Source organism: Taudactylus pleione, unplaced genomic scaffold (assembly GCF_031769625.1).
Source record: "Taudactylus pleione unplaced genomic scaffold, aTauple2 ptg000016l, whole genome shotgun sequence".
NCBI lineage: Eukaryota > Metazoa > Chordata > Amphibia > Anura > Myobatrachidae > Taudactylus > Taudactylus pleione.
This window is the reverse complement of record NW_028284418.1, coordinates 25,186,737-25,211,982: the sequence shown is the minus strand read 5'-3', so window position 1 is coordinate 25,211,982 and position 25,246 is coordinate 25,186,737. Positions and strand designations below refer to the sequence as shown.

The 25,246-nt window shown below is 43.0% G+C and overlaps 1 protein-coding gene across 1 annotated transcript in view; it reads right to left on the bottom strand.

The window, feature by feature from the left end:
* The window catches only part of ANKFN1 (ankyrin repeat and fibronectin type III domain containing 1), a 583,203-nt gene that overhangs the window by 210,728 nt on the left and 347,229 nt on the right, over positions 1-25,246 (bottom strand). Inside the window, exons 10-11 of the mRNA XM_088473339.1 lie at positions 22,002-22,134; positions 17,781-17,897 (exon numbers count right to left, since the gene is read on the bottom strand). Coding sequence (XP_088329465.1) covers positions 17,781-17,897; positions 22,002-22,134 — 250 coding nt within the window. The remainder of the gene's footprint in view (positions 1-17,780; positions 17,898-22,001; positions 22,135-25,246) is intronic.

Sequence of the window (25,246 nt, the reverse complement as noted above, 5' to 3'; positions counted from 1 at the left end):
GTAGCCGCACGTGCATCAACAAAGTAGTGCCAAGCGTGCGCCTGTGTCATAAGTAAAGGGCCGGCTGGCTTGACCGTTAAGGGTGCTGTAACCCCCGAAAGTACACTCCAGTCCAAACCAAAAAAAAAATTATTTTCTGTGTTTGTGAATTGTATGCGCAGTAGCCGCACGTGCATCAACAAAGTAGTGCCAAGCGTGCGCCTGTGTCATAAGTAAAGGGCCGGCTGGCTTGACCGTTAAAGGGTGCTGTAACCCCCAAAGTACACTCCAGTCCAAACCAAAAAAAAAATTATTTTCTGTGTTTGTGAATTGTGTGCGCAGTAGCCACACGTGCATCAACAAAGTAGTGCCAAGCGTGCGCCTGTGTCATAAGTAAAGGGCCGGCTGGCTTGACCGTTAAAGGGTGCTGTAACCCCCGAAAGCACACTCCAGTCCAAACCAAAAAAAAATTATTTTCTGTGTTTGTGAATTGTGTGCGCAGTAGCCGCACGTGCATCAACAAAGTAGTGCCAAGCGTGCGCCTGTGTCATAAGTAAAGGGCCGGCTGGCTTGACCATTAAAGGGTGCTGTAACCCCCGAAAGTACACTCCAGTCCAAACCAAAAAAAAATTATTTTCTGTGTTTGTGAATTGTGTGCGCAGTAGCCGCACGTGCATCAACAAAGTAGTGCCAAGCGTGCGCCTGTGTCATAAGTAAAGGGCCGGCTGGCTTGACCGTTAAAGGGTGCTGTAACCCCCGAAAGTACACTCCAGTCCAAACCAAAAAAAAATTATTTTCTGTGTTTGTGAATTGTGTGCGCAGTAGCCGCACGTGCATCAACAAAGTAGTGCCAAGCGTGCGCCTGTGTCATAAGTAAAGGGCCGGCTGGCTTGACCGTTAAAGGGTGCTGTAACCCCCGAAAGTACACTCCAGTCCAAACCAAAAAAAAATTATTTTCTGTGTTTGTGAATTGTGTGCGCAGTAGCCGCACGTGCATCAACAAAGTAGTGCCAAGCGTGCGCCTGTGTCATAAGTAAAGGGCCGGCTGGCTTGACCGTTAAGGGTGCTGTAACCCCCGAGAGTACACTCCAGTCCAAACCAAAAAAAAAATTATTTTCTGTGTTTGTGAATTGTGTGCGCAGTAGCCGCACGTGCATCAACAAAGTAGTGCCAAGCGTGCGCCTGTGTCATAAGTAAAGGGCCGGCTGGCTTGACCGTTAAGGGTGCTGTAACCCCCGAAAGTACACTCCAGTCCAAACCAAAAAAAAAATTATTTTCTGTGTTTGTGAATTGTGTGCGCAGTAGCCGCACGTGCATCAACAAAGTAGTGCCAAGAGTGCGCCTGTGTCATAAGTAAAGGGCCGGCTGGCTTGACCGTTAAAGGGTGCTGTAACCCCCAAAGTACACTCCAGTCCAAACCAAAAAAAAAATTATTTTCTGTGTTTAGCCGCACGTATATATCAAATCGATATAACATAAATGGAGGACCAAACTTTCTCCGATAAAAATAAAATAGAGAAAGATCAAGAACCACTTCCTCCTAGTGCTGAAGCTGCTGCCACTAGTCATGACATAGACGATAACATGCCATCAACGTCGTCTGCCAAGGCCGATGCCCAATGTCATAGTAGAGGGCACATACAATCCCAAATGGCAAAGTTCAGGAAAATGACCTTGAAAAAGACATTTAAATCAGCTGAAGAGAAACGTAAACTTGCCAATATGCCATTTACGACACGGAGTGGCAAGGAACGGCTAAGGTCGATCCCTAGTATGTTCATGACTAGTGGTTCAGCTTCACATGACGATGGAAGCCCTCCTCCCACTAAAAAAATCAAAAGAGTTAAGCTGGCAAAAGCACAGCGAAGAACTGTGCTTTCTAAGAAGATATCACAAATCCCCAAGGAGAGTCCAAGTGTGGTGGTGGTTGCGATGCCTGACCTTCCCAGCACTGGACGGGAAGAGGTGGCTCTTTCCACCATTTGCACGCCCCCTGCAAGTGCTGAAAGGAGCACCCACAGTCCACTTGCTGATATGCAAATTGAAGATGTCACTGTTGAAGTACAACAGGATGAGGATACTGGTGTAGCTGGCGCTGAGGAGGAAGTTGGCGAGGAGGATTCTGATGGTGATGTGGTTTGTTTAAATCAGGCTCCGGGGGAGACAGTTGTTGTCCGTGGGATGAAAAAGCCCATCACGGTCATGCCTGGGCAGAAGACCAAACATTCCACCTCTTTGGTCTGGCAATATTTCTATCCAAATCCGGACAACAACTGTCTTGCCATATGTACCATATGTAAAGGTGAAATAAGTAGGGGTAGGGACGTCAACCACCTAGGAACATCCTCCCTTATACGGCACCTGCAGCGCGTTCATAAAAAGTTACTGTCAAGTTCAGAAACTTTGGCTAAGACCGTAAGCAGTCCAGGGACACCTAAATCCCGTTGTCCTGTTGTATCCAAGCGCCTGCAAACCACACCGTCAACTCCCTCCTCGTCAATTTCCTCCTTAGTCAGGATCGGAAGTAGTCCTGCAGGCCATGTCACTGGCATGACTGACTCTCCTATCCGGGATTCCTCTGGAGGATCCTGCATTGCTACGCCTACTGCTGCCGCTGCTGCTGTTGCTGCTGCTGGGAGTCGTTCATCATCCCAGAGAGGAAGTAGGAACACCACTACTTTTACTAAACAATTGACCCTCCAACAGTCCTTAGCGAGGAGGATGAAGTACGACAGCAGTCATCCTGAAGCAAAACGTATAACTGAGGCCTTGACTGCTATGTTGGTGTTAGACGTGCGTCCGGTATCCGCCATTAGTGCAGTGGGATTTAGACAATTGATGGAGGTAGTGTGTCCCCGGTTCCAAATCCCGTCTAGATTCCACTTCACTAGGCAGGCGATACCGAGACTGTACAGAAATGTCAGAAAAAGTGTCCTCAGTGTCCTGAAAAATGCCGTTGTACACAATGTCCACTTAACCACGGACATGTGGACAAGTGGAACAGGGCAGACTAAGGACTATATGACTGTGACAGCCCACTGGGTAGATGTATCACCTTACGCAGCAACAGCAGCAGCGTCACCAGTAGCAGCATCTCAGAAACGCCAGCTCGTTACAAGGCAGGCTACGCTGTGTATCACCGGTTTCAGTAAGAGGCACACCGCCGACAACCTCTTAGAGAAACTGAGGGAAATCATCGCCCAGTGGTTTACCCCACTTAGACTCTCCTGGGGATTTGTGATATCTGACAACGCCACCAATATTGTGCGGGCATTACATCTGGGCAAATTCCAGCACGTCCCATGTTTTGCTCACACAATAAACTTGGTGGTGCAGAATTTTCTGAAAAGCGACAGGGGCGTGCAGGAGACGCTTTGGGTGGCCCGAAAAATTTCTGCCCACTTTCGCCATTCAGCGACTGCGTGCCGAAGACTGGAGCACCAGCAAACACTCTTGAACCTGCCCCGCCATCACCTGAAGCAAGAGGTTGTGACGCGGTGGAACTCAACCCTCTATATGCTTCAGAGGATGGAGGAGCAGCAAAAGGCCATACAAGCCTATACATCCACCTATGACATAGGCAAAGGAGGGGGTATGCACCTGACTCAAGCGCAGTGGAGAATGATTTCCGTGTTGTGCAAGGTTCTCCAGCCCTTCGAACTTGCCACACGTGAAGTCAGTACAGACACAGCCAGCTTGAGTCAGGTCATTCCCCTCATCAGGCTTTTGCAGAAGCAGCTGGAGAAAGTGAAGGAGGAGCTAAGACGGAGCGATTCCGCTCGGCATGTGGGACTTGTGGATGAAGCCCTTCATTCGCTTTGCCAGGATTCCAGGGTGGTCAATCTGTTGAAATCAGACCACTACATTTTGGCCACCGTGCTTGATCCTAGGTTTAAAGCCTATGTGGTGTCTCTCTTTCCGGCCGACACAAGCCTGCAGAGGTGCAAAGACCTGCTGGTGAACACACTGTCAGCTGAAGCGGAACATGACACGTCAACGGCTCCTTCTTCATTTTCTCCCGCAACTGGGGCTGCCAGGAAAAAACTTAGGTATCCTAAGCAACCCGCTGGCAGTGATGCAGGGCAGGCAGGACCAAGTTTGGACATCTGGTCCGGACTGAAGGACCTGGCAACAATTTCTGACATGTCTACTGTCACTGCATATGATACTGTCACCATTGACAGAATGGTGGAGGATTACATCGGTGACAGCATCCAAGTAGGCATGTCAGACAGTCCATACCTGTACTGGCAGAAAAAAGAGGCAATTTGGAGGCCCCTGTACAAGCTGGCTCTATTTTACCTGAGTTGCCCCCCCTCCAGTGTGTACTCCGAAAGAGTGTTTAGTGCATCCGGGAACCTTGTCAGCGAAAGGCGTAGGAGGTTGCTTCCACAGAATGTGGAGAAGATGATGTTCATCAAAATGAATTATCAGCTCTTCCAGGGAGACCAGCCTCCAGAAGGTACAGAGGGACCTGTGGTGGTGGATTCAAGTGGGGACGAGTTAATACTTTGTGAGGATGAGGATGTACACACTGAAGAGGGTGAGGAATCGGTGGATGAGGAGGATGAGGATGACATCTTGCCTCTGTAGAGCCAGTTTGTGCAGGGACACATTAATTGCCAGCTTGTTTTGTGGGGGCCCAAACGAACCAATCATTTCAGCCACAGTTGTGTGGCAGACCCTGGCGCTGAAATGATTGATTTGTTAAAGTGTGCATGTCCTGTTTATACAACATAAGGGTGGGTGGGAGGGCCCAAGGACAATTCCATCTTGCACTTCTTTTTTTTCTTTGCATTATGTACAGTTTGGGGCCTAGTTTTTATAACTGCCATCCTGTCTGCCACTGCAGTGTCACTCCTAGATGGGTCACGTGTTTGTGCCGCCCACTCGTGTCGCTTAGCATAGTCATCCAGCTACCTCGGTGCAACCTTTTGGACATGAAAACACTATTGTGAGGTGTTCAGAATAGACTGGAAATGAGTGGAAATTAAGGTTATTGAGGTTAATAATAGCATAGGAGCAGAGAAACCAACAAATTCTGTGATTTTAGCTGTTTTTATGCTTTTTTTAAAAAAAATACAGATCCAAAACACAAAACCCAGAACCCAAAACACGGAAGGGTGGTTTTGGCAAAACCAATCCAGATCCAAAACACGAAGAAAGATCCAGATCCAAAACCAAAACACAAAACACGAAAAGTGGCCGGTGCACACCCCTAGTCATAATTAATATATTGTTTGTGACCTATAAAGTTAACCCAGAACTCCCTACTGTCATGACAGTCCCAATGTTAAGGGGCTTTGCTGCCAACCTGCCTGGTGGGTGGTGTGCCCTGATTACAGCATGCACTTGCAACTATTGTGTGCAGCAATGCGGGTGTTTTTAGGGGTGGATAGTTGATAGCGTTTCAGAATTGTTTGCCACTTCTCTGGGCAATGTGATAAGCATCAACGTTAGTCATGACCCCCAGCATGGCATTGTCACAACCCCCTTTTTAGAAGCACTTTGCACATTGAGCCTGATTCAGAGGTGGACACAGAAGAGCTTGCAGCAGCTTCTAATGGTGGTCACCCATCTGTGACTTTATACAAATGCTACTACAAGCGCCTTCTCTTGTGTACAGCTGTGCAGCTGCATGTGCAAGGACACCCAATAATAGCAATTGGTGCATGCTTAGATGCAGTGGCATAACAAGGGTATTTGAAGCCCAGGGCAAGATGAAAAACAGAGTCTCCCCTATCTGCATGTGCCGAACAGTGGGCGTGGCTACATGCAAACAGGCCACTGAAAAATGGGGGTGTGTCAACATGACACCCCCCCATTTCTTGTCACTCTGGGAACATTCCTTTCCATTCCATATGCACCTTAATGCCCCCAGTAGTGGTAGTGCCCCTCTTACAATGCCCACTGTAGTAGTGCCCCTTATGCAATGTCCCCAGTAGCAGTGCCCCATATAGTTGTGCCCCAGTAGTGCCCCTTATACAGTGCCCCCAGTAGTGCACCCTTATACAGTGTCCCCAGTAGTGCACCCTTATACAGTGCCCCTAGTAATTGTCCCTCTTATGCAGTGCCCCAGTGATGCCCCTTGTATAGTGCCCCCCTATGCAGTGCCCCTTATACAGTGCCCCCCTATGCAGTGCCCCCAATAATGGTTCCCCTTATGCAGCACCCCCAGTAGTGCCACTGATACAGTGCCCCGAGTAATGCCCATCATACAGTGCCCCCATATGAAGTGCCCCCAGTAGTGGTCCCTCTTATGCAGTGCCCCTTATACAGTGCCCCAGTAGTGTTCCCCCCCTATGCAGTGCCCCTTATACAGTGCCCCCAGTAGTATCCCTTATACAGTGCCCCCAGTATTGTATTTGTATTTATTGTTGTCATCAGCAAAACAAGTTTGGCAGACGAAATTACATTGCACTTTTTTAAAAAAAAAACAGTGAATAGCAATCCATGGTAAAGGTTATCACAAACAATTTCACGAAAATAATAAAATTAAATTAACTAAAGAGATACATTCATAGCATTCAGCATGCGCACAGCAGATGGAAGAAAACTAACCCTCAAGCGACTAGTACGTGCCCAAAGTACTCTGAACCGTTTTAAAGATGGGAGCTTATCAAAAAATTCATGAAATGGATGGCTTGGATCCGATATGATACCCTTGGTTCTCTTTAGAACCCTAAGCCCATAAACATCATGAATAGTTGGCAACTGCACGCCAATGATTTTGCTGGCGGTCCTAACAACCCGTTCCAGTGCACTTCTTTCACTCGCTGTGCAGTTGCCATACCAGATAATGATACCAAACGTCAGAATGCTCTCAATTGAGCATCTGTAAAAGTTTAGCATAGTTACTTTGCTAACTCCCGAGGCCCTCAAACGTCTTAGGAAAAACAAATGCTGTTGCGCCTTTTTAATTAGGGACAGTGTATTTAAAGACCATGTCAAATCTGCCGCAACCTGGATACCCAGAAATTTAAAAGACTCGACTGTATCAACATCCTGGTTGTTAATAGACACTGGCAATTTCTGCTCTAAACATCATCAAGAAAATCAATTACCAGTTCTTTTGTCTTGTCGCCATTTAGGAGCAAGTGATTATCACCACTCCAAGAAACCAAATTTTTGATCTCTTTCCTATAATGGGACTCATCGTTCCCGCTAATTAACCCAATGACTGCAATATCATCAGCAAATTTGATGATTTTCACAGAATCAGAGGTCGACACGCAGTCGTGGGTAAATAGCGAGTATAATAGGGGGCTGAGAGCACAACCCTGGGGAACACCAGTCTTAATCAACACTTCCCCCGACACAGCACCTCCAATTCTAACTACTTGTGGTCTATCAGTTAAAAAGTTTAAAACCCAGTTACAAATAGACCCACTTAACCCCAAGTCAAACAACTTAGATGTTAGTGAGACGGGAATGACCGTATTAAAAGCAGAACTAAAATCAACAAAGAGTATCCGAACATAAGAATCCCTCACTTCCAAATGAGCTAAAATAAAGTGAAGTGCTGCAAGTACCGCATCATCAGTGCAACGATTTTTCCTATATGCAAACTGAAAAGGATCAAAATCTGCTGGGAAAAAAGATTGAATATGTCCTAATATTCATAAGTAGTGCCCCTGATACAGTATCCCCAGTATTGGTCCCTCTTATGCAGGCCCCCAGTAGTGCCCCTTATACAGTGCCCCCCTATGCAGTGCCCACAGTAGTGGTCCCTCTTATGCAGGCCCCTAGTAGTGTTCCCCCTATGCACTGCCCCTTATACAGTGTCCCCAGTATTGCCCCTTATATAGTCCCCTTTATACAGTGCCCCCAGTAGTGGTCCTCCCTATGCAGTGCCCCCAGTAGTGGTCCCTCTTATGCATGCCCACAGCAATGCCCCTTATACAGTGCCCCCCACAGTGGTCCCTCTTATGCAGGCCTCCAGTAGTGTTCCCCTTATACAGTTCCCCCAGTAGTTTTCTCCCATATGCAGTGCCCCTTATACAGTGCCCCCATTAGTGCCCCTTATACAGTGCCCCCAGTAGAGGTCCCCACTATTCAGTGCCCCCAGTAGTGCCCCTGATACAGTACCCCCAGTAGTGGCCCCCCTATCCTTGCCCCCAGTAGTGGTCCCCCCCTTATGCAGTGCCCCCAGTAGTGGTCCCTCTTATGCAGGCCCCCAGTAGTGCCCCTTATACAGTGCCCTCATTAGTGCCCCTTATACAGTGCCCCTAGTAGAGGTCCCCCCCTATTCAGTGCCCCTGATACAGTACCCCCAGTAGTGGCCCCCCTATCCTTGCCCCCAGTAGTGGTCCCCCCTTGATACAGTACCCCCAGTAGTGATCCGCCTTATACAGTGCCCCCAGTAGTGATACAGTGCTGCTGTACAGTACCCCCAGTAGTGCCCCTTACATATATAACACACAACAAACATACACACACTAACCATTTACCTGAATCCCTGCTCCTGCTGCGCCCGCCGCTGTCCGCTCCACCGTTCTCCTGCTCGGTACTATGGGAGAGACGTCATGACGTGTCTCCCAACATCCACTGCAGGAGCCGGGAGGCGGAGCTCATAAATGAGCTCCGGTCTGTCTACGGCAGTGGGCGCAGCAGCCAATGAGAGTCTGTCTGACTCTCACTGGCTGCTGAAACACACACTGCCGCCGGGTAGTAACGCATGCACCGCCTGTCTGACGGCGCCCAGGTACAATTTTTGCGTGCATTTCTAGCCGCCTCCCAGTCACCTCCCATCACTATTCCACATTTCTGTTACTATGCATCTGGATTGCAACAGCACCTTTTTGCGTACACTCTGTAAAAAGATTTAGGAATTTTCAGTTGCAAAACATCCGCTCACCTATGTGAACATCGGAATTGCGTGCGGTTCAGAATCAAGTCCACTATGTCTTGCTTACCAAGGTTTGTCTGCTAAGATGAATGATTGACTTGTATGAAATACCAGGAGGTACACTTGTGTACAAAATTCACTATTGATCCAGCGTTGATCCAAATTGATCAAAGCAATATTAAATTATTATTTATAATGCTTTGCTCTGTATTCTCTTGTCTCTTGTATGTAACCCAAACAATGATGTGCACAGTCCTAATCAATAACAATCCTACAGTAGATCACTAGGTCACTACTTTTGGCAGTAAAGTACTGATCATTTTTTTTAAATTGCTTAATTTACACCCATTAATAAAAATTATATCCAAACACTCTTACATTGCCTTCGCCCATCTGCAAAAAAAAAAAACAACGACATCAACACAGCAGCTGCTGTCAGTCGTTTCAGTTAGCTAGGTCTCATCATTGCAGAATCACTGCAAGCAGCAATGCCAAGGTTATTCCTGATTGTAAGTAATATGATTCATAATTTCTTTATTACGTCGTAAAACACAAGTTAATTTGAAATATATAGACCATGGATTTGGTCACATCCGATTTTGGTATGAGACAGTATTTACTTTTGGCAGATATGCCATACTGTACCTCAGTTATTCCTTTATCCATAGCAAGATTGATAAAATGTTTCTACAAATGTGTGCACATGGGGAGAAAGACATTTCTCTGTAGTAACTTCCACCTCTGAGTAACACCCCATCACCTCTGCAGTAACACATGCCCCGCCAAAACTCTTTAGTATCACATTGACCAAACTCCTTAAACCTACACAGACCTCTGTAGTAACACATTCCACCTACACACCTCTAGTAACACATTCCCCCACATTTACCTCTGTAATAACACATTCACCCTACACACACCTCTGTAGCATCACATTGTCCCCATACATAATTCTTTAATAACTTCTTAACCCCACACAGACCTCTATAGCAGCACATTTATCACACACATCACTGTATCAACACATTCCCCCACAGGTACCTCTTTAGTAACACATTCCCCCTACACACCTCTGTAGTAACACATTCCCCCTACACACACCTCTGTAGTAACACATTCCCCCACATGTACCTCTGTAGTAACACTTTCCCCCTACACACACCTCTGTAGTAACACATTCCACCAACACACCTCTGTAGTAACACATTCCTCCTACATACACCTCTGTAGTAACACATTCCTCCTACATACACCTCTGTAGTAACACATTCCTCCTACATACACCTCTGTAGTAACACATTCCCCCACACATACCTCTGTAGTAACACATTCCCCCTGCACACACCTCTGTAGTAACAAATTCCTCCACATGCATCTTTCTAGTATCACATGTCCCACCCAAACACATCTATGTAGTAACACATGCCCACCACACACATGTACTGTTATTGTCTGCAGGAGCAAGGTTCGGCTTAAGGGCCTCATCGGCATGGGGTTGAAAATGTTCAAAGACCTATATTGAGAAAGAGAGGAGCTATGAACAGTGCCATGTGGGCGTGACCAGTGTTGTGTGGGTGTGACTAGTGCCATGTGGGCATGTACACCCCATACACTATCAGCCCCACTTTCTCCCTAAATACATAAAAATAGAAATTTGCATAATAGAAAACTAGATAAACAATTGTAATACTTGGTGTATGTCTTACTGTGTGACCAATAGGCAGCCGTTCATTATCATTCTGCTATGATGATGGACCTATTTATATGTGGAGGCCTGGAGCTGTAGCTCCATCCGCCTCATTGATAGTCTGGCCCTGACAAGAGTAAAAATATCCGCATATTCTGCCCTTGCGCAGCGGGATGCGTCTTGTGTAAATGGCCTGATCCACATGCCTCGCAAAATATGTTAGATGCAAATTCCATCCAACTCAGCGTGACTACCTAAATGTACTCCACTAAGAGACCAGATTATTTTACTACAGCTTCGGAATGATAAACAAAAACTTAATCTCCTAAAAATAGTACCATGGCTATTTATAGGTGATGGTTTGTAAATCAATGCCTAACCTTGTCTGACTATCTAAAGTGCTCAATATTTCTTCTGAGCTCTGTCTCCACTCTGATCTGCCAATCTGAATTAACTTGTCAACTCAACATGTTTACTTTTAATTGCCTAAAGTTTATTATTGCATTAGTGATTGTAACATTTAGAGACTCCTGATGCTGTTTTGCATCAACGGAGACTTTCAATGAGGCCAATTCATACCTTGTTTCTGCTACTGGACTGTTGCTTATTTATGTCCACTTAGAGCAGAAATGTAATTGGTTTCTAGCTGAAAGATGAGGAATAATTAACTATATATGTTTTATTCACCTTATCAGTATATCTACCAAATGTACCTTACTTGTATATTTGTTTTTAGGATTTAGGGTAAATTAAACCTGATAAGAATATACATTTATGAGATTTAGATCATAGGTATGTGGATATGCCAACAGCCGGTCTGTCTAGCCAAAGTTTTCTCCTGTTTGCTTGGAGTTTCTTAGCCTAGGTGTCCCTAGCATTTGTTGCATTATATTTTGCAATACATTAAGATAGTGTAGTTGAATCACAGTTTGAAAATGAAAATATATCAGATATGAATATATATTTGCCTAGAATTGTGCTATATATTTTATTGTGTTGCCAGGTGGCGCTGGATATACAAACAAGTGTAGAGCAAAAGAAAGAAAAGATACTCAATCTGTTTGAAGAGATGAAAGGGTCCTTGCACAAATCACTTTCTGTGGGAAATCCTTAGAATCTCCAGGAATTGGTCCAGTTGGCACATATAGAGAAAAAAATACAAAAACGGAAAAGACCGTCTTAATGGTCTAATATAGTGTCCCAGATAATAATTGTGCATCAAACATAGGGGCAGAATGGTATAACTCCGTCAGTTGATTGAATCTAATCAGTGCGTACCCCAACTCACATCAGAACATAAAGTGGGACTCCCAAAAAGGTTTCTTTATATTTCCCGCCCACTCAGTGATTCCAAACAAGTCTCCTATAATCACACGTCATAGATGAAGGTAGTAGAATAGTGCATACCCTACTTACGTATTACAGACGTAATGTTCTGCATATAAGGGTTTCTTTCAATGGTCCCCCGAGAAATTCTTGGGATTTAATCCCTAAATGGTGTATCTTTTTGGAGTGCCCTCTTGTGACAGCCAATATCTCATAATTTCCACCAATATAATGGCCACGTTTCTCCTTTCTGGCGTCAGTTCTGAGAGTGCGTCGTTCTCAGAACTGACGCCAGAAAGGAGAAACGTGGCCATTATATTGGTGGAAATTATGAGATATTGGCTGTCACAAGGGGGCACTCCAAAAAGATACACCATTTAGGGATTAAGGACCTCATTCAGAGTCGGTCGAAGCGGCCGCACGGTCGTACGCCACCGATGTTCGCTATACTGCGCATGCGTAAGGTTCGCAATGCGCGTGCGCAAACTAGCTGCTACAATCAGAAATTTCTCTCTCCTTGAACACAGCCAGGTCGGTAGTTTGAGTGACAGATGGAGGCGTTTGTGGGTGGTAACAGGGGAAGGTGCTTGAAAACGGGGGAGTGGAGATCCGAACGCAGACGTGCCTCATTATGCGAACGGCGTTTTATGGGAGTGCATATGGTTTATGGGAGTGCATAATTAACAAAGTAGCTTCATGGCACATGTGACATGGGAGGTTTTTACACTGACATGATCGTAGAGCTTAAGAGAGGGTATGGTCAACCTTAAGCTCTACGACCAGTTCCGATGGTCTCGATTAATCCTTATATGCCCGGAGATGACTTGTAATGCGTACGAGAAGGGGGCGTATTTTTTTGTCTTCCGACCGCTTCCTCCCCTTGGTAGGTCAGCTACCGATCCGAACTTAGGGACGCAACTTGCGAGGGAATCATTTGCATATCCGGCCCCTTTTCCCGTACGACCGTGCGGCCGCTTCGACCGACTCTGAATGAGGTCCTAAATCCCAAGAATTTCTCGGGGGACCATTGAAAGAAACCCTTATATGCAGAACATTACGTCTGTAATACGTAGGTAGGGTATGCACTATTCTACTACCTTCATCTAGGACATGTGATTATAGGAGACTTGTTTGGAATCACTGAGTGGGCGGGAAATATAAAGAAACCTTTTTGGGAGTCCCACTATATGTTCTGATGTGAGTTGGGGTACGCACTGATTAGATTCAATCAACTGACGGAGTTATACCATTCTGCCCCTATGTTTGATGCACAATTATTATCTGGGACACTATATTAGACCATTAAGACGGTCTTTTCCGTTTTTGTATTTTTTTCTCTATATGTGCCAACTGGACCAATTCCTGGAGATTCTAAGGATTTCCCACAGAAAGTGATTTGTGCAAGGACCCTTTCATCTCTTGAAACAGATTGAGTATCTTTTCTTTCTTTTGCTCTACACTTGTTTGTATATCCACCGCCATCTGGCAACACAATAACCTTTCTTGTTACTATTGTACAGTGGAATATAGTGAGTTTCCATTTTTTTGTGTTATACCGGAGGCAGCAGGTTTTGCGCACCATTTGTAATAGTACTTCTTTGCATTGATTTTTGTACTATATATTTTGTTGCAACATAACAGTGAGGCAAATATGTCCAAGGTTACAGCAATGAGCTTCAAGCCGGGGAGGAAGGGGGTTGATGTATTAAGTAGTGTAAAGAGTGGAGAAGTGGACCAGTGGAAGAGTTGAATAAAGCGACCAATCAGCTTCTACTTACCATTATACAGAATGTTCTTGATAAATGCTACCTCGAAGCTAATTGGTTGCCATGAGAAACTTCTCCACTAATCCACTTCTCTACTCTTTACACTGCTTGGTCAATCCTATTATGTGCGAAGGGTGCGAGTTGCCATTGCAATGGCTTTAAAATGTAGGCAATGGACTTGCACCTTGCACTCTTCATGGCCTGCTCCGAGACCGAATTTGCAGATTTTGCTCGGAGCCCTATGGGGGCCCAACCATGTGTGGGGGCCCAGGGACGACCGCCCCTGTGGCCACCCCTTTAATCCGGCCCTGTCTATATATATATATATATATATATATATATATATATATATATATATGTAGATAGAGGCAGCACCTCCACGGATTAACAACACGGGAGAACCAGCTTCACGTTCTCCTGTGTCGTTAATCCGTGAAAGTGCTGCCTTTATCTACATTGTCTTTGGGGTGCTGGCTGTAGGTCTGGCTCTTTGGAATGTGCACCCCAGTTGTTGGTCTCATTATATGGAGTGCCGATCTCATCTAACTGTGTGTATATATATATATATATATATATACTGTATAAAAGGAAGAAATCCTACTAATGCGCATGAAGTCTTTTGATTGAAATGTCCAGAAATGATCTGTTCAGGTATATATGTAGTGCAGCTGCATCCCAGCTCCAAGCCATGGAGCGATAGATTCTAGAAGTAAGCAAGTTGAAAGGCGAGCACACTCGTGATTATGTGAAAAATAACAATTTTACATATAACATTTGCTCACGTATATCAAAGTTTAAAACATTAAACTCCATCATGGATGGTCCTCCGGATCCTGGTATATTCGACAGGCCATGCTGCAGACAGCAATTCAGCGGGCCACCGCCGGTTCAGGGAATACCGGATGACGTCACACATCCACGTCACTAAGCCATGCCCAATGTGTTTCGTCACTTGATGACTTCGTCGGGGGGTACGTGAGCAAATGTTATAAGTAAAATTGTAATTTTTCACATAATCACGAGTGCGCTCTCCTTTCAGCTTGCTTACTTCTAGAAAATATATATTATATATATATATATATATACACACACACACTTCTGGATATATTTTGTCTGCAAGGATCTCTGTATGAGAGAATAAGAATTCAGAGTTCTTTGTTCCTGATCCTGCCTAGCAAGTTACTACAGAAAGAATACCCCTTGGAGAAGCTTGGAAGTGTTGTCGTTTTGGGTTAATCTGACCATTGAAAGTACCACCTGGACATCAGATAAGCTTTTAGTTGTTTAATTTTTGGTACGCACATTACCTATTTTGAGCACAAGTTTATTTTATCTTAAAATACTACACTATTAGGCGCACGTCTCATTATTTTTCTATATATATATATATATATATATATATATATATATATATATAGTTAAAGAAGATGGCACTCACCAATATAAATGCAGCTTATTTATTCCAATGTATCAATCTAGGCTTACATACAGGCAGCGATGTTTCGGTCCCCAAACGGACCTTTTTCAAGCAATCAAGCCTTTACTTGCATAGTGGCAACCGAGTACAGCTCCCCTTAGAGTGAGATCCTCTGCTGTATCACTGATTATGTATCACTTCATATTACATAGTGACATACTGCTGAAATCTGACGTCAGTTGCTAAAGGTAAAGGCGCAGCTATCGTCCACACATACCCATAGTGATTCTACCCAAAGGGGATCCGGCAAAACCTTTCCTGCCAGAAGGAAACCCTGAGAGAGAGGAAGCAGTAGAGAAATCTAGGATTTAATCCTTGGTTTACTTCTGGGATAAATTGAGAGAAGCAGAGATAATCTTAAAAACTCCGGAGAAAGGGGTTATTATCACGGCTTAAATGGGAAAATTGTTTTCTCTTTCACATAAGATTGTTTCTGTTCTCTACATAAGATTGTTTCTGTACTCTGCATAAGATTGTTTCTGTTCTCTACATAAGATTGTTTCTGTACTCTACATAAGATTGTTTCTGTACTCTGCATAAGATTGTTTCTGTACTCTGCATAAGATTGTTTCTGTACTCTACATAAGATTGTTTCTGTACTCTACATAAGATTGTTTCTGTACTCTGCATAAGATTGTTTCTGTACTCTACATAAGATTGTTTCTGTACTCTACATAAGATTGTTTCTGTACTCTGCATAAGATTGTTTCTGTACTCTACATAAGATTGTTTCTGTACTCTACATAAGATTGTTTCTTTACTCTACATAAGATTGTTTCTGTACTCTACATAAGATTGTTTCTGTACTCTACATAAGATTGTTTCTGTATTCTGCATAAGATTGTTTCTGTACTCTGCATAAGATTGTTTCTGTACTCTACATAAGATTGTTTCTGTTCTCTACATAAGATTGTTTTTGTACTCTACATAAGATTGTTTCTGTACTCTGCATAAGATTGTTTCTGTTCTCTACATAAGATTGTTTCTGTTCTCTACATAAGATTGTTTCTGTTCTCTACATAACATTGTTTCTGTACTCTACATAAGATTGTTTCTGTACTCTACATAAGATTGTTTCTATACTCTACATAAGATTGTTTCTGTTCTCTACATAAGATTGTTTCTGTACTCTACATAAGATTGTTTCTGTACTCTACATAAGATTGTTTCTGTACTCTACATAAGATTGTTTCTGTTCTCTACATTAGATTGTTTCTGTACTCTACATAAGATTGTTTCTGTACTCTGCATAAGATTGTTTCTGTACTCTGCATAAGATTGTTTCTGTACTCTGCATAAGATTGTTTCTGTACTCTATATAAGATTGTTTCTGTTCTCTACATAACATTGTTTCTGTTCTCTACATAAGATTGTTTCTGTACTCTACATAAGATTGTTTCTGTACTCTACATAAGATTGTTTCTGTTCTCTACATAAGATTGTTTCTGTACTCTACATAAGATTGTTTCTGTACTCTGCATAAGATTGTTTCTGTACTCTACATAAGATTGTTTCTGTTCTCTACATAAGATTGTTTTTGTACTCTACATAAGATTGTTTCTGTACTCTGCATAAGATTGTTTCTGTTCTCTACATAAGATTGTTTCTGTTCTCTACATAAGATTGTTTCTGTTCTCTACATAACATTGTTTCTGTACTCTACATAAGATTGTTTCTGTACTCTACATAAGATTGTTTCTGTTCTCTACATAAGATTGTTTCTGTACTCTACATAACATTGTTTCTGTACTCTACATAAGATTGTTTCTGTACTCTACATAAGATTGTTTCTGTTCTCTACATTAGATTGTTTCTGTACTCTACATAAGATTGTTTCTGTACTCTGCATAAGATTGTTTCTGTACTCTGCATAAGATTGTTTCTGTACTCTATATAAGATTGTTTCTGTTCTCTACATAACATTGTTTCTGTTCTCTACATAAGATTGTTTCTGTACTCTACATAAGATTGTTTCTGTACTCTACATAAGATTGTTTCTGTACTCTACATAAGATTGTTTCTGTTCTCTACATAAGATTGTTTCTGTACTCTACATAAGATTGTTTCTCTACTCTACATAAGATTGTTTCTGTACTCTACATAAGATTGTTTCTGTGCTCTACATAAGATTGTTTCTGTACTCTGCATAAGATTGTTTCTGTTCTCTACATAAGATTGTTTCTGTACTCTACATAAGATTGTTTCTGTACTCTGCATAAGATTGTTTCTGTACTCTGCATAAGATTGTTTCTGTACTCTGCATAAGATTGTTTCTGTACTCTGCATAAGATTGTTTCTGTACTCTACATAAGATTGTTTCTGTACTCTACATAAGATTGTTTCTGTACTCTACATAAGATTGTTTCTGTTCTCTACATAAGATTGTTTCTGTACTCTACATAAGATTGTTTCTGTACTCTACATAAGATTGTTTCTGTTCTCTACATAAGATTGTTTCTGTACTCTACATAAGATTATTTCTGTACTCTGCATAAGATTGTTTCTGTACTCTACATAAGATTGTTTCTGTACTCTGCATAAGATTGTTTCTGTACTCTACATAAGATTGTTTCTGTACTCTACATAAGATTGTTTCTGTTCTCTTACATTACCAAGTACAGAACGACACAGTCTCATGTTACACCCCCAATTACTGTAAGTGGTAAGAATTTATCTTTACTGTGTAATAATCCCAACCTGGAGCTGGGCAGCTGCTGACAACATCTTTTGTCTGGCTTGTAGGACGGTAGAGGAGGACATTGATATCGACATACTTTGCCGCAGCCATCTGATGTCATCCCACATGCTTGACAGCTGTAAAATAGATACATGAAAGTTATAGTCAAAATTCTGTAATAAGAACAAATTATAAATTCATAAAAATAAAGGTAATGTAACACACGGAGCAGATCATTAAAACAGCACAGTCTCTATCTGTAGGATCAGTTGTTATTTAAATATAAAGAGCATCGCTAACCCCAGCTTCTGTGTCTTCTATGTCAGCTGAGTCTGATGCTATAAGTAAATGTTGGTGCTGACAATCTACTCTATGCAGCGTAATAATAAATTTGTTAAACAAGCATTTGCAGAATGAAGTTTGCTGTTGCACAGTACAGTATGTTGTAAAAGCTCATTGACTTTGTAATAGCTGTAAAGCTATGACCTTGTGTGAGGGGCCCCGAATAGAACAACTTCCCTAAGGTGACATGTAACCTACTGTTAAAATGCTACACAATGAAATAGTATTTTATTCTGCCCATATAATTTGTCTTAGGCATTGTGGAAGAACCATGCCATGCAGGTAGGATATACGAGGCCCCAAGCATGATGTGATTAATATTGGACTGCCACAGACTGGCCTGCAATGCCTATGTTGACCCAAGATGCAATGGGCTAAACCTTAGGGCTGCAGCAGGGCTATAATACTTCTTGTGCCAGCCCCAGCCCCAAACATGTGACATCATAATGTCACATCGAGGGGGTGGGGCCACAGGGACAGGAAAGAAGAGGAGTTCCAGGAGCATGGCTCTGCAGCTTCCCTATAGGCTGCCATTCTAGGAGCCCTGAAAGTATTTCCTGTGTGCATGATTAACCCACTCATATTTTTCTTGTTTTGTGTATGTATCACATAACATTTAGAATAAAGGAGATTATAATACAAGTGCATAAGAACCAGAGACTCCATTGAATGACTATAAATAACATACTTAATTTAGTGCTGGATTACCCTTTATAGCATACCTTGCAAGCCAAATGCAGGTGCCATGGGGAAACTCTGGTGCCACCCCCTAGGCATTGCACCTTTGGCGGTGGCATCTTGTACACCCCTAGTTACAACCCTGCTTAACCTACAGGATCACAGCCAGATTTATATTCCTACCACAATGACTTAATGCCAGTTCTCTGGGCACATCATTATGTTAGCCTGGCTCCAGGAGAATATTTAGAAGAAGGTTTGGTAGCCAATCCTCCAACATTCTAAGGATAAGTAAGGGAGTGACATTAGAAGACTATTGAATCTATTGCCCCTGACAGCCTCTCTCCACACTAGAGCTCCACTCTTCAGATATGCCGGCCTCTTGCTTAGCTCACCTCAGATTGGATGCTGGACACTACTCTTCCTCCAATTATTTGTTTCGTGCAGCCCCTGACACCACAGAATCAGCTACAAACATAATATAATTTTAGGACACTCCCTATTTCCTTTTACGGCTTTATTGTTAAATACTGTTCAGTTTATAATCATTTATGTCTTAAATGAATAATGAGGGCAGAGGGACTGTATTTATTAAGTGTCAATATCATACAAGTAAATGCTTTTACTACATTGGTAGAAATGCATTCTTCCATATAAAGTACATCTGGAAATCACAAAACACTTCCCAATGTATAGGCTGAAGCCTGGTTTCCACCACTTGCTCTTGAAAAATTATTCTGTGGCTATCCTCAAACCTGTAAGTGTGTCCTCTCCATAATTTAAATCTCATTTACATGCCTCATCCCATAAAACATAGTCTCATATTTGCATATGGGGATGAAATGAGGGGAGTAAACGTGCCAAGCTCTTCCCGCCAGAATGTGCAAGATGTGACACTCTGCAAATTCCTTGTGTGACATATAAATTCTGGCATATCTGAGCAACAAAAGAACAATGGAGTGGCAACAGAAGTTGTTCCAGTCAAATGGACAATGCTCATTAACATCAATGTGAAATGACTACACCCAGGAGTCGCCCAAATGCCTTCATCACTCAGTCAATCACACGCATATGTCGCATGCCTGCTACTTGTGACTGACTGGCTGTTGCAGGGAAGCCTACCGGCAATCGTGCTGATGTTCAGGGCGATTTGCCTTCACCCTGGACATCGCATGATTGCCGGTACACACTTAAAAGATTTAATGAGCGATGGAACAATCACTGTTCCATCCTTCATTAATATGTACAGCCTCACATACAATATCGTGTGACTGGCCGTGCAGCACAAGATATCGCATGCGACCTTGCAAATCAGGCATAGACACTGCACGACATGTCCGATTTGTCATTCCAATTTGGCCAAATTGGGCCTATATCGTTCAGAAAAAGCAATGAGTAGAGCGCCGTAAAGAATTTAATAAATGTATTAAACAATAAAATAATTAATCACATAATTCCTAGGTAATCATAAAACTTTACGTTCATTTATACACACTTGAAATAAGTGTTGTATGCTGAAATGCACTAGTTTCATTTAATTTAAAAGCAAAAACCTGTATGATAATATTGCTAGCAGTAGATAGCCTTATAAGACATATTAAATCCAAACATCTGCAGATATTTATCCTGTATAGTAAATAAGTTTAAAGAAAATGTTATTCTAATGTCCAAGAAAAGTTACAGTCATTTAATCCCGTTATTTTGTATTGAAAACAATGTTGCAATCAGCCACACTTTTGTGGCATAAAGAGTCCGCAAATGTATTAGCAGTATAGGTGTAGAAAAGTATCACACATTTTGTTTCCAAAGTTCCATTTTTGATATTCTCTGGATAATTATATCTATAAACCGGGAGACTCATCCGCATCACAAAGGTAGTGGACAGTGAGGAATATTCACAATAATAGCAGTAAAATACGGACAACCTAATAGTTCCTTTTCAGGAATTCCATGTAAATGAATGTAGTTAATCACTGGACAGGAGGTCTAATGTATACCTTTCCTTATATCGTTCAGGTGTGTACCCAGCATTATACAAACCTCCAGCGTGGTAAAATGATTGTGACTGAATGTCCGCTGAAGTGAATCACAGTTATTTTGGCCATAGCCATTTTAAATCAATCATTGTATGCGGGTACAGCAAGTTGTTTTTTTTATGAGGGTTTATTTTCCCCATGTGGACTACTGGGGATCAAGAAAGAAGTAAATAATGTATAATTTTTTTATTTTGTAAAATGATTAGAGTATGGGGGGGAAGGGATCTGCTGGTTTTAGTATTTGTAAACTCCCTTCTCTCTACAGGCACTGCCCCTGTGTCCTCACCAGCTGGCAGAGCAGAGAAGGTGTAGCACAGCTCTGGAACATTGCTCTAAGGGTAATGGTGACTATAGCCCCAGTGTTGTAGAATAGGCACTTTGTGCAGTGATCCATCTGGCTTTAGTAAACTGTATTGTATTTATCCTTGGTTTTTCTATATATTACAATGAAGTCTATTTTGGACCCATCCAGGTATTTGGCTAAGTGAATCCAAACCCATAGTGGTACCAGTTACCAGCTACCAGCACATAAGGCTGCCTTTTGACTGGCCAATTAGTGTTGAGTTTGAAAAGATCTATAAGCACATTCGGTATCCTCACATGAGCATGCATTTCCTATGTAAGCAAACAAATGATACTGATTAATATTAGAGGAGAACGTTCTACATGGTTTCCTCTTTTGTTCGGGCACTAGGACCCCCAGATTGCCGGGGGCGCAACCTCCGACCCTGACCAAGTGTGTAACTGCACATGCGCAGTTCTCCGTGCATATGCTCTCCTTAGTCCTGTATAGAGGTGGATGTGCCCCTGAGAATCTCCTGCACGGAGACTGTATATCACCGCAAGGAGCCTACTACTACTACTAGCACTGTGTCAGCACTGCTAGCTACATATATACACCACCTATATTAACCCCATACTGTAGGATTTTGCCTGCACCTGGACATACTACATTGTGTACCTGCTGTATACTGATTATCCCTGTGCTACTCTGCACCTGCTTTCTACTAGTTAATTAACTAATCCCTGGTTAAATTATCTATCACGTGGACTAACCTCCATCGCACACCTGCTCACACCTGTCATCATCATAGGTTCTGTCAATAATAATATCTGTTAAATAGGTGATCAAATTGTGTATTCTACAAAGAATATTAGAGACTGTAGTAAGGAAAAAACAATTACCTTTGTAAACCAGAGGAAATCTTGCGTAATAGAGCTGGTGCAAGAATCATCAATTTCTACAATCGGAATGTGATCTTCATTGGTTACTAACATGTTATCTTTGTAATAAAATATCACAGCTATGTATAAACCCCTGCAAGTGAAACATCAGACAGTCATAAAATAAATATAAAACAGTTCAAATACATTTCAGGACTGAGGAGGATTACCGTTTTACCACATACGTTATTAAATAATGATCAAAATTATTTACAGAAAGAATCCATCATAATAGCAAATTAGGTTAAGCATTGCGGTCTTGATTTTGAATCACATGCAACTTGTATGGGACCACATCTAGTGTATTTTTGCATACTGCACGTGTCGCAGGCTGTACACCCATTTCTCTGTGGCTGTTAAATGAGCGTTTCTTAGTGGTAACTGGGTGACTGCAATCAGAATGTGTTGTGGGCATATAGGCAGAGTTAATCACTATACTACTGAGACGTGCATATACATTGTGGACTCCAATCTCACACAGGTCTCCTGTACTTAGCATAGGTGGGTGTAATTCCCAGTGATAATGATTGAGGGATGTTCTCGCATATAGAAGAGTGGGGTACACACACAGTGCTTGTTTTGTGGTGGTACTCAGGGGTATCACAGTACCGGCAACTTTTTTGTTGGTATCTTTTTTTAGCCATTTCCAGAATCCAATAAATAATTTCAGAAATGAATAAAATGAACGCCTGCACACTTACAGTATACAAAGTGTGGAAGCTACTATAAATCTTGCATAGTTTAGGTGAGTACTGACACTTTTTTCAATATAACAAATTCATTGCGTACAGATTAGAACATGAGTATAGTCGCATTAGCATTCTGTTTGCATTTCATTTGCATTCTGGGCCTGATTCAAACCCGCTCGCAAGCGCATTGCACTCGGAAGTGCGTCGATGGTGGCCCTGTGCGCACGCGTGGCGTGTGCGAGCCCCGGAGCGAGCGCAAAAAGCACTTGCTCCGGGACTCACTACAAAAGGGGCAGCTGTCGATGTTGATCGACAGTTCACCCCATTTTGTAGAAGTGGCAGGGGGGTGGCTTCCAAACGGAGGCGTTCCCATGCGAATGCCTGCCATTTGTGGGCGGCCCCACTGACATCACCAGTAATGTCAGTGGCAGAGCTTCCGGCTCTATTTGAGCCAGAAGCTCTCTGGGGCTTGCGGCCATGAGACCCTACCACAAGGGTCTCATCGCAAGCCCGATGGTCGCGATGGTCTTGACCATCGCGACCATCATCATGGCCGCTCGCTATAGCTGTGGGTGGTCACTCACAGCTATGCAGGAGGCCGCTCCTAAAAAAAACAGCGCCCGCCCTGATTCAGAGCGAGCGCTCGCTTTTTGCGAGCGCCTCTGAATCAGACCCTCTGTTCACAGTAGGTATCCATAGGTGCATATGTATTAAGTATGACTCAGATTTAGGGTACAGTGTTTCCCATACTCAGTTCTCAGGGCAAGCTTACAGTGCATGTTTTCCGTGTCTGGTACCGGAGCACAGGTGTATTCATTACTGACATAATATAAAGCATACACAGGTGGTACTAATATTTTCACTTATGAATAAGTGAAGAGACCTGGAAAACATTCAGTGTTACACTGCATGGAAGACTGGGTATGTTAAACACTAGTTTAAACATATACAAATACACTGAAGTCTCAAAAGTCATGGGATAGCAGTATGTAAAGGTAATGGTATGTGGCATCACCGTACTGTGACATCTTAGAAATGCCCAGACCTGCATCAGTTGTATTCTGACATCTTGTGAGTCCATTTTAACACCGGCTAGGCCATTCATGGCAAGGTAACATGAATTTTCTGAGTTTGAACGGGGCACGATAGTTGGTGCCCGATGGATGGGACATTTAATTTCTGAAGTTGTGTGGACATTCAACATTTCCCATTTTACGGTGTCACATGTGTATCGGGAATACCTTATGGAAGGCATTACCACCCATCGTGAACAGCACAGTGGCCAACCATGGGTGCTTAATGATCGTTATCAGCGGCATCTGGCCAGAATTGTTCATGATCACAGATAAGCGACACAGGCTCAAATCATATCCACATTCAATGCAGGGGGTACCAGGCACATATCCAGCAGGTCAGTGCAGCGTTCTTGGTTTCCATGGGCTATGGGTGTAGAAGACCTACCAGAGTGCCCGTTAACACTATGACACCTTCCACAGCATCTCACCTGGGCTTGTGACGTTGCTAGTTGGTACCTGGAGAAGTGGCAACATGTGACATGGTTTGATGAGTCATGGTTCCAGTTGTTATGGAATGATGCTAGGGTTTGAGTTTGGCACAGACCCCATAAGGCCATGAACCCCAGCTGTCAACAAGGCACCGTGCAGGCTGGTGGTGGTTCAAAAATGATGTGGGGTATGTTCATGTGGCATGGGTTGGGTTCACTGGTCCACCTGAACATGTCATTGACAGGTAACTGCTATGTTTTATTGCTTGAAGACCATGTGCAGCCCTTCATGAAATTCATGTACTCCCACAATGATCAAATATTCCAGCAGAAGTCATAAGGTCATTGGTCCCAAGTTATCCAGAATTAGTTTGAGGAGCATTCTGGAGAGTTCCGATCAAGGGGGTGGCCACCACATTCGCCCAACATGAACCTAAGCAAGCATTTATGGGACGTGGTGGAGAGGTCCATCTGCACCTAAGATTATGCATCTACAAATATCTGAGAGCTGTGGCATGCATCAATAGCTCTCCAGAGGTCTTCTGTCCACTGTGGAAACAAATGTCACATTGAGTTGCTGCACTTTGCCGGGGCTAGAGGGGTCCTACATTATACTAGGCTCCTTTCCATGTTGTTTGGCATTTCAGTATATATAAAATGTGTATGGAGATTTATGATATGATGATGGAAAAAATGGGTGCATGGTCAAAGTAACTCTTCTCCCTGTCCTGCCCCTACTTCTAGTATGCTGTCAGTGACAGTGCTGACTCCTGCAGGTGGTGGTTGGTGATTGGAGTGACAGGGGAAGTACAGCAAGGCATGCTGCAGGCTAGGAGGAGAGGTGAGACCCTTACATCTGCTGCCCCTCATATGGTGCTTGATGATACAAGGTCCTCACTTCATAAATGGAACAGCCCTGAGTATTTCACAAATAATAATCAATGTAAAAAACATTAAGGGGTATATTTACTAAAGTGAGAGTTTTTAGAATTGGAGATGTTGCCCATAGCAAC